Source organism: Sciurus carolinensis, chromosome 17, assembly GCF_902686445.1.
Source record: "Sciurus carolinensis chromosome 17, mSciCar1.2, whole genome shotgun sequence".
NCBI classification, from domain to species: domain Eukaryota; kingdom Metazoa; phylum Chordata; class Mammalia; order Rodentia; family Sciuridae; genus Sciurus; species Sciurus carolinensis.
In genome coordinates this window covers 7,223,787-7,234,886 of record NC_062229.1, presented here as the reverse complement: position 1 = coordinate 7,234,886, position 11,100 = coordinate 7,223,787, and the positions used below count along the sequence as shown (strand labels likewise).

Genomic DNA, 11,100 nt, shown 5'->3' with positions numbered 1-11,100 from the left:
TAGTGTAACAAGTTCTGGGCCTATCCTGAGAGCCACTAGTACATCTTCTACCAGATTTAGTCTAACTCATCCACGGAACCGTTACCTATCAATAGACTCAAGAATGGGGCTCAGTTTTCTATTTCTAATGTCATGTCAGGTAATACACCTGAATGTGCTGCTCTCACCTGGTGACTTCAGAGGAAACCAGTCCTAGGAAGAGCCCACATTGAGGAGGATGAACGAAAGATGTACTCCACGCTGATACATACCATACCTCAGGAATCCTTGCAATGCAAGATAATTCTCATTATTATTAGGCTTATTGATGTTAGACTTTGCTTTTCACAAGACAGAAGGCACTTTCAAGGATGAGTTTGAACATTTTCACAACCATCTCAGGCCACTGATACCACCTAGTTATGCCAATTTTACACGATATGACACTGAACAGTATGCCCTTATGACTTAGAAGGTTATTCTTAGTGACTGAAATGGTTGGATATTTGTTTGCAAGCTACAAATGGTTACTTATTTCCCTTACAGTAAAATCAACTCTAGATGACATTAATGTGGCCCCATCCATATAATCACCTTGCAGTTTACTCTGTAGATATGAACACAGCTATGCTTCACTATACTTCTTGCCTCTTCAGCTTCTGGTCTTGAATGGATTGTAACAAATATTACTACAATTCGAATGCCTGCCCCAGACATAGCTCCTGTGAGGACACATCAAAAAATTGTGTTTAGAGTATTAAAATTATGTACGCTGCATCAGAGATAGACAAAAAATAGTCAGAGTTCAATCAGAGGAAAAGTGAACCTGGTCATAATGTCATCATTTTTGGAGAATGTATTGAAAAGGTCCAACCACGCTGGTTCATCAGGGATCCTGTCACTTTGACTTTCTCTAGAAACCCAAGTTCAGAGTAATTGAATCATCATACAATTGATGCTGTCCTGCTGATGAGTTTCTTCAAGGATTCTTTCATGTCCCTGTTTCTGAGACTGTAGATAAAGGGGTTCAGCATTTGAGGAACCATAGAGTACATCACTGAAGCCACGGCAGTCTTCCTTAAAGAATCAGACATGGCAGAACTAATGTACATCACAAAACCTGTCCCATAGAACAAGGAGACCACAGACAAGTGAGACCCACAGGTGGAAAAGGCTTTATGCTTCCCTTTTGATGAGGGCATTCTCAAGACAGAGGACACAATGTGAATATAAGAGAAGATGATCCCAGAGAAGGGGACACCACCAAATATGGAAGTTGAAACATATACCATGGTGTTATCAATGATGGTATCAGAACAGTAGTGCTTTATGACTTGAGCAAGTTCACAGAAGTTGGGAATTTCCAGATTTGTGCAGAAGGACAGGCACAGCACCATCAGAGTATGGAACAGGGCAACTGTGATGCTAATGAGAAGACAGGAGAGAAACAGCAGGACACAGAGGCGGGGATTCATGATGACTGTGTACACGAGGGGGTGACAAATGGCCACATAGCGATCATACACCATCACTGCAAGGAGAAAATTTTCCACAAATGCAAATACTATGACAAAGGCAACCTGGCAGAAGCAGCCTGTGTAAGTGATTCTCTGATCCTGTGTCTGAAGGTTCACCAGCATCCTGGTGATTGTGCAAGTGCTCAAACAGATATCATTAAAGGAGAGATTGCAAAGAAAGAAGTACATGGGAGTGTGGAGGTGGGGGTCAGAGCTGACCAAAAGTATGATGAGCAGGTTTCCCAGGATGGTGACCAGGTACATGGACAGGAACAGTGTGAAGATCACTGGCTGCAGTGCTGAGTCATCTGAAAGTCCTAGGAGTAAAAATTGTGAAACGGCTGTTTGGTTATGGGGTTCCATTGTGGTGAAGAATCTGGTGGAAAAGACAGGGTGAGAAGAACTTAAGATGTGTGGACAGCAGCTGCAGTGCTGGAAGATGTTAGAAATGCAGATCCATGGCCCCACTCCAGTCAGACTCCTGAACCACCCTAGGGACGAGGCCCCCAAGTCTACTTGAAGGGCTGCAGGTGACTTCAGTTCATGCTGAATTCTGAGAAAGTGTATAGAACAGAAAATATCCCCCAGGGCACTGTGAACTCCAGTGAATTTCAGAAAATTTTCTCTGCTATTTTCTCAGTTAGTTCCATTTTCATTCATTCCTGTTTCCCTCGATTCCCTTGATTTAAAAAAAATAATAAATTTGTACTGAACACTGATTGTGTTCCAATTATTGTGTTAAATATGACAAAGAAACAAAGCCTAAGGCATATATTTTTGAACAGAAGCATTCCAATACATTATAAAAGAGAGAAGAATTTATTTTTTAACTGTTTCTTGTAAAACAATAATTCCCTCATTTTGGCTTGGTTCAGAGTCATCTGACAGAGGAGTCAACGTGCACGTGGGTTATTTTTCACCATCACCCACATTTATACATGAGGACTCTTAGGTAAGGTGAGATTATATCATGAATGTGAAATCTACACAAGGGTTTGGTCAAGACTGGGTTTCAGCTCAGATATTCTGACAGCTGAAATGATTCATGAACAATCTCTGTTAATGTGCCTGGATAGCACAGAACTAACATTCCTAGATGATCACTCAGATCAATGATTTTTCTGTACAATTTCAATATTTTCTTCCTGACCAAGGCCACTAGCCTTATCCCTGCCTTTGAAGTATGTCCACCTTTATCCATGAAATTAATAATAGCCTCTAAATGGCATCCATCCAGGTGGACCTGAGCAAAGACTAGAAAATGCTGCTTCTATACTTGAAGCTCAGGAGACTCCCCAAGGAAACATTAACCATCTCCTTCAGCAATTAATTATACATCAACATGACACAGGAGACTCTGTGTCTCCTCTTAAGGTAGCTCTACTATTTATTTGATAATTGATATATCATTTAAAAATATTTCAGGAAAATATCAGTGACTTGCATAGAAAAACCTGAAAAAAATTATGAAAACTAAAACAATTTCCTGATTTTCAGAAAACGAGCATAAGATAACACAATTATAAGATAGGCAGGGACTAACACATCTGGAGTTGGAGAAGTGGTCTTTTTAGTCAGAGAAGTGCCTGGGACAGCTTTCAGCATTCAGGGTTATGTTGAATCCACACACACTGAATGGAAGTCACAGAGGCTGTAGAACATGCTTTGTGAAAGGGAAGCCCTCAACTCTGTGAGCAGCCTGAATGCTGAATTTGTACAAAGGGAAGTGCAGGGAGATGTGTCAATTCATGCCATCGTAGTCACCATATTGCAATGTATATCCCCATCCCACAATCACACTGTACACCTTGAACATTTACAGCTTTTATTAAATTATCCCCATTGAACATGGAAAAGACTGTGGGGATGGTTCATGGTGAGAAATGAGTAGAGTTAAAGCACCCAGTGTGGGACTGAGATAGGGACTTGAACTTGACTTCCCCTACTGGCTTTGTTTTTACTGCCTTGCACCTGCACAGAGCACTCTTCACTCCACAGAAAGAAGAATGTGTCAGGACAATTGAGGAATGAGGACTGAGAAAAGCATCCCCAGCATCATAAGTGCAAACATCAGGGAAGTGTGTAATGTGCTGAAATGATCCCTGGGATGGACAGGTAGAAAATCAAGAAGGAACTACCAGTTATATCAATATTTCCTTGGCATGTTGATATGAGAAAATATATAGGAATTAAAATGAATTCAGGAATTACTAAATGAGATAATATGGAGCATTAACTAAGGAAGTATAATTACCTGGTTGGCAACAAGAAGGATCTAGTTCAAAATCTCAACTTGATATGGAAGAAGCAAATGAGTTGTCAGGAAATACAGGTAGATTAATATTTCAAAGGATCCTGAGAAAGGCTCATCTCTGAGAGGAGCACAGGTGCTACTTCCTGGCTGGAACAGGGCTGCTAAGTGAGGTGGTCCCAGACTGACTCCTGCAGTCTCTGTATCCCCAGGGTTCAATACTGGGGATATTCAATATCCCCAAAGCTCCTCATTAGAGATGCTATTGGACTAACAATCTGATCCCAGTAGTGCACATCCTGGAAGACCAACTCTGCAGGAGTGAGGGATTCAGGGTGGCTTATTCCTGACCCCTGAGGCCATGTCTGCACCACTCAGTTCTCTGCACTGTCTCTGCTCAGCTGCAATGCTTGGTCTCTACTCATGTAACACATGGCAACTCTCTAATGAATTCCAGGGCTCCTTTTTGGTCACAAACAAAGTCTATCCCATTTAATTAATGATTTCAAGAAGCTCCATTCCATTTTAGATGTGAAGACATGGATAGGTTTAAATAGTAAATTTATACATATTAGCGAAGACACTGTGATCTTCAGCTTTCAATTGCTGTAACAAACTCCCAAGGTCATTCAACTTAAATTATGGAAAGGTTCCTCTGGCTCATAGTTCAGTGGTCTGATTCACAGTCACTGACCTGTTGCCTTGGGCCTGTGACTGTGTAAGTCATCATTGACACAGTATGTGGCCTTGGGAACCACTAGGAAGTAATAAGAGATAGGGAGGCTAGTGACTTCATGGCCTGCCCCAACAACCCAATTTCATTTAATTTTGGCTCACCTCTGGAAGGTTCCACCACTTTGAAAAAGCACTGCAGACTGGCCACCAGATTTTTAATGCATGGACATTAGGGGCAATCGAAAACTTTCTGACCTTGTAGAACTGCACAAACTCTGGGTGTTCCTAGTTAGTCATCAGGGGGTGTTTGCTGAACTATAATGTTTTCCCACATAGTTTATAAAGATTGTATTACTATTTTATTATATTCCCTTTGTTCAGTGCTGACAACCAAAATTACAGACTGTATTTTTACTCCCTTTGTCCGTCCATGCACAGCATTTTAAATTCCATCACAGTGGTTTAAATAGACGTCTTTCTTCACATTAGGGAACTCCGATATGAAATTTCAGCTCTTGGTTTTTAAGTTAATAACTCCCGATAATTCAATTCCACACACACTTCAATGAAATTGACACAAGTGCCTTAAAACAGGTTGTAAATAATAATATGGACCTTACATATATATACCCATGTATAACTTACCCATTTTTATAAATATCACATTGCACTTATATCATATAATTTACTAATTATGCCATATGTTATATATTTATGTTATATGCACTTTAACTTTTTACAGGTGTGCTACTTCTCAGATGATGGGACACAATGGGTTTTTTATTTCAACTACAAAGTCACCAAAGGCAGAGCTATGTGATATGTCATTCAGACACTGGATTAGATTCAACCACCATTCAATAGGTGGAGGGCTGGTTCAAGTTCATGTGCTTTTGAAAACTTCTATATTTAAATGCTCAATATTTTTCCCTGTTTACAGTCTGCATTTATAATATATTAATTCTTGGGACGTGAATTTGTAGTTTATATGACTTGCTACTTCAACTTTATAATAAGGCAGCATCATCATGGCATATTTCACATGTTAACCTCATTCGATTTCAGCCATTGGAACAATTGACAAAAGATACCAAGACATCAATAGGGTTTTAAGCAACATCAGTGTTTCTGGGTACAATGTACACAGAATAGTAGCATGTAAACACAAGATGAAGTTTCCCAGTAGCAAGAAAAGAACCTCAGCAGGAGATCCGGAGTGAGATGAAAGCAAGGGACTCTATGGATTCACCTCCATGAGCAAGAAAGCCTTTCTAACCTCCAGCTTGGAAAACAATATTTTTGGGGGGTTATTTTCCAAGGGCAGAGGCAGAGTTTCCTTACTTCACAAATCTTTGTGAATTAAGAGGTGAGCTCTGTCTAAACCCAAGAGTGTGGACAGAACTCATGGAAGACTCTGAAAATCCCCCAACAAAGACCCTAATCAAGCTCACTGCTGGCTTGGTGAGGGGATTTGATAGTCTCCACATCACTGTGCAGCAGAAGTCAGGAGCTTAATTCAGGAGGAAGACCAGACTGGCTATGGAAGAGGGAACTGTGAACCTGGAAATGAGCAATCCAAGCAAAGTCCTGCTGATGGACCCAGAAAATGGTGGGAGAAGACTTGGGGGAAGTGGGTCTAGAGTGCTGCACAGGAAGTGTGGCTGTAAGGGAGAAGAAGAAGAGGTCCCACCCACCAGCAGGACCAGAGTCTGCATACATTCTGTTTTGTTCTCTTCTTTGGTTGTTTTCATTTTGGAGCAATTTGGAGACATTAAAGCATGTTTGAGTTCACGTTGACCTTATACCACCATCTGAAGGGACCTACGAGTAGCAACCCTTTGGGATTACTGCAGCGTCAGCAAGACACCATCACTTGCCTGCTGAAAGCATCATGGGCTTCTGCTCTCCATTCACACTCATTGTTGTCACAGCTGCACCATCAAATGGGACCCACACACAGAGCCAGAGATTGTTTCCTGATGCCTCAGGTGTTATGGCTAATGTTTTGATGAGGAATTCATAGCAATTGTAAATGAACTATCACTACCAATAAATTGATATGTTGCCCATGTTTTCTCCCAAACACAGGAAATTAGAGGAAAGAAGAAGGTGCAGGAATTTGAAACAACAAACAAAAGCAGAAGGAAACACCAGCAGTTTGTTTTTGCCATAAGCTGAATTTTAGGATAAAAGAGACCGAAAGTTCCAGCACAAGTGTCCAGATTGCTTATAACCCTCTCCTAAGAAACAATGCAAATCCATCCATGTGTAACTAAATTAAAAACTCACTTTAAGTCTTCCTGTCTTCTCAGTTGACACAGTGAGAACACAGAGAAAGTACAAAAAATACCCAAAACACTAGGGGGTGATTCTGCTTGTGTCCTTGAAAGTTGATCCATTATTTCTGAATATTTTTAACTACTTCTAAACTGTTTTCTGTAATCAATGTGGAGTAACTATGTAATCATGTTTCCTTATCTTTGTAGAATTTTATTCCCAGCCTTCCCAATTTAATGGTCTTGGCTTCAATATGCAACATACTTCCAAATACTACATGTTGCAGTTTTAAATAATGTGTATTTCTTCTCAGTATTTTGAAGAAAATTGCAAATCAGCAAAAATGATGTAACTTGTGGAAAAGGTAGCTTTGTGATTGTAATAAACAGGGTTGGGAATTACTATGTGCACTTACTTAATTGATGGGGCTTCAATAATGAGGACAGAAGACATAAGTTACTTCAGAAAGAGTTGCAGACACCCGATGGTTCAGACAAGAGAGTCCAGAGAAAAAACAACTCAGGAATGATCAGCTTATTTATTTCCAAAATATAGTTAAAAGGAATGTAGATTTCTGTATCACCTCAAATCCAAAACATAAATTCAAGGAGATTTCATACCTCTGAACTAAAATTAAAACCCAGTCCTTTGGATTGAAGTAAAAACAGTGTTCAATAGCAATACTTATTGAAACCAAATTATTATGAAATATGTGGACATGTCAATATATATTAAAATGAATCACTTGTGTGTACCCACTGAATACTGTAACCCTGAAGCTAAATGAGACAAACACATGAATAACAAATTGACAAACAAGATAACTAAAAAGGATTGACTTTCTAGTTAATTAGACAATTTTGGCATATTAACACAAAGATAAATACCTCAATGGAAATATCTCAAACACATACTATTAAAAAGGGGAAAAAGGAAGGTCTCAAATAAGGCCTGAAAAGATTTTCCACCTCATAAAAGAAGAGATTCAAATTAGGAAAACAATAGTCCATGTCACCAGATTGCTTGGGTAAAGGAAAGTATTTCCTGTTGATGTGGAAGACCAGGCTCATCTAATGACCTGGGGAATGAGTTCCACCACATAAGCAAACTTGATGGAACTGCACAGCGGAGTACCTTTACACACTCATAGTCACCAAACCACCACAAGGCTGGAGCTGGCTCACATTTCCTCCAGGAAGTGTGAATCAAGATGGAAAAGGAGCCAACTGATGTATTGAATGGGACAGGCATGAGCACAGGGTTGAGAGCTAGTCATTAGAACAGGCAACATAAGCACATAAGTTTTCAGACAAATGTGTTCAGTTAATCAAAAACTGTCTGCCTTAGTTCAGTTTCTGGCTCTTCTCGTGCCTCCCTTATAAGTGTATGTGAAATTACATTTAAGGCCCCAGGGAAATAATCTGCATGACACCATTCTCTGCAAATACTTTTTTATATGAGTGACATTCACCCTATTAACACCTAGGTTCCTATTAACAAGTGAGAGGGTTAGGGTGTGCATGTGTCACTTCAAGAGGCATTTTGTAGGTGCAACAGCACGAAGTCTCTGAAGTCAGAAACCCTCCTTCAGGATCCTCTTCTGTGAAACTCAAGGAAAGAATTTTTTTTTTTTTAGAATATAGAAATCATGTGTCAAATGTTAAAAACTAGATAAAAAGAAATGTCAGGTTTCAAGCCCAGATAGACTGCACCTGGACAAATTTTGTCTCATTGTAAAAATTAAATAGAGTGACAGAAGTGTCAGTCATTCTGGTTCCAATGGCATCATGTCACTTTGTCTTATTATCGAATCCCAAGTCCACGCAGATTATGTATCATAGCAGAGAACCTATCCTACCCAAAGCTTCCTCAGGGCTTCTTTCATCTCTCTGTTCCGCAGGCTATAGATGAAGGGGTTCAGCATTTGGGGTACCACAGCATACATTACTGCAAGCACTGCAGAATGCCTAGGGGAGTCGCTTACAGCTGAGCTAACGTACACCACAAAAGCTGTCCCATAGAACAAGGAGACAACAGACAGGTCAGACCCACAGGTGGAAAAGGCCTTATGCTTCCCTTCTGATGAGGGCATTCTCAAGACAGAGGACACAATGTGAATATAAGAGAAACTGATTCCAGTGAAAGGAACACCAGCAAATACACACACTGCAACGAGTACTGTAAGGTTATCAATGAGGGTGTCAGAACAGGAGAGCTCGATGATATGAGCAAGTTCACAGAAGAAGTGGTGGATCCCCTGGTCATTGCAGAAGGACAGCTGCATCAACAGCAGAGTGTGGAGGAGGGTGTCAGTAACACTAATGAGCAGGGAGAGCAGAACCAGCAGGACACACAAGTGGCGGTTCATGATGACCCTGCACCACAGAGGGTGACAAATGGCCACATAGCGGTCATAGGCCATTATTGGCAGGAGAAAATTTTCCATGAATGCAAAAATTATGACAAAAGAGACCTGGGTGAGGCAGCCTGTGTAGGTGATAGTCTGATCCTGAGTTTGGATGTTCACCAGCATCTGAGGGATTGTGCATGTGGTATAAGTGATGTTGTTAAAGGACAGACAGCAGAGGAAGAAGTACATGGCGGTGTGGAGGTGGATGCCAGAGCTGACGGCCAGGATAATGAGCAGGTTCCCAAGCACTGTGACCAGGTACATGGACAGGAAGAGGCTGAAGATGAGGGACTGCTGGGCTGGGTCCTCTGTCAGTCCCAGGAGAAGGAATTCTGAGATGGCTGTTTCATTTCTGGATTTCATGTTGTTGATGGTTCTGATGGAAAAGATGGGGAGACAAACCATAGAATGAATGACAATAGAAATGCAGATTCTTGGCCCACAGGCCAACATTGTTGCTGATACCCTCTGGTTAAGAGGACCAGATGTCTGTGCTTTCAACAGACCCTCTGGATGGCTTTCATGTGTGTTGGGTTTTGAGAGTAAAGTAATGAAAATATGTCTTCATGGGCACGTGGAGCTTAAGCCAATATTCCAACCTTTTCCTCTGCCACTTCCTCCCCTCTTACTCCTCATTCATCCCCCTTTCCCCTCAGCTTCCTTTACTGCTGTCAATTCTTATGGAGCACAATATGGTTTCCTGTCCTGCCCTAAGTGCTGAGCAGGAAGCACAGTGTGAAGGAGGGCTTAGCAGGCAGTTACCCCAGGCATTCAACTACAAGATGAAAATGAAGTTTAGAAATTGCTCTTGTAACTTAGGCTTCCTTGAAATCCACTGACAGACTTGGGGTACTGCAGGTGTGTAGCTGACTATCATCCCCATTGACCCAAGAAGACTCTGAGGTGGGGTGAGCTTAGACCATAGATTCAGGATCCACAGTGGTTGCTGGTCAGTACTGGGTGGGCTCAGGTACTCTGACTGCTGTGTGGATTCATGGCCCATCTCTGTGAATGCCTTGGATGGTACAGAACTCACATTCCTCAGGAATCTCTCAGATCTCATCGCTGTGATTTGCATTTCTAACATTTCCTCCAGACCAAGGCTCTAGTCTTCCCTTGCCTTGAAACTTTATCTGTCTGAGCCATGTGAGTGACATGTGCTTGTAATCCCTGCTATTCAGGAGGCCAAGGCAGTGGAATCATGAATTTGAGGCCAGCCTGGGTAACATTCCAAGATACTACCTCAAACAAAAAATATTTCTTCAATTTTTAAAAAGAGTATGTCCATCCCTACCCAGGAAATTAATTATAGTGAGCTGATTGCATCCATCCAGAGGAAGCTGCACAAAGATTAGAATAGGTTGCCTCTATGCTTGATGCTTAGGAGAGAGACTTCCTCATGGAAACATAGATCATCTCCCTTAGCAATTACATCTGAAGGGAACTGAGCAACACTGTCTATGAGATTCTCTATCTCAGGCCAAAGAAGTTCAACTATTGAGATGATAAATGGTGTATCAATTTTTTTAAAAGTGAGATAAATGAGAGAAAAATAGAAATATGTAAGCATATAAGAAGAGATATGAAAATAGAAAAAGAGATGCCTGGTATTCAGAAAGTAGGTAACTCTAAGCTATAAAGTAATTTTGAGTCCTATTAGGAGTGTCCTGGTACATAAAATCCTTGACTACACAGGGAGACAGATGTTTCAGGGATAGCACTTATATTTGTTGCAATAGTGGATTCACAGAATCTGAATGTGACCCAAGCCCTAGAACATAAGCCTCCCCACAGGCTAAAGAACTATGGGAACTGCAAGAAGGAAGAGTTTATTAACTCGATGTGGTCTTTATTTTGTAGTGTGTGGTATTTCCAGTCATCCTAGTGTACCCACAGTATGCATGCGAATTTTATCCAATCATGCTCAATAACATTGTAAAACATTTGTGGGAATGTTTAATGTTGAGAAATTAACAAATTAAAAGTACCCA

The 11,100-nt window shown here is 40.8% G+C and overlaps 1 protein-coding gene across 1 annotated transcript; it reads right to left on the bottom strand.

Moving 5' to 3' along the window:
* Positions 1 to 923: 923 nt before the first annotated feature.
* LOC124967904 (olfactory receptor 7G2-like) lies at positions 924 to 1,859 on the bottom strand. The gene has a single exon (XM_047530346.1). It carries the CDS (start codon positions 1,857 to 1,859, stop codon positions 924 to 926), a length of 936 nt encoding a protein of 311 aa, XP_047386302.1.
* Between the last annotated feature and the right edge of the window lie 9,241 nt (positions 1,860 to 11,100).

Excerpts from the sequence above, each read along its gene's own strand:
- LOC124967904 (XM_047530346.1), bottom strand. The coding sequence starts at position 1,859 with ATGGAACCCCATAACCAAACAGCCGTTTCACAATTTTTACTCCTAGGA.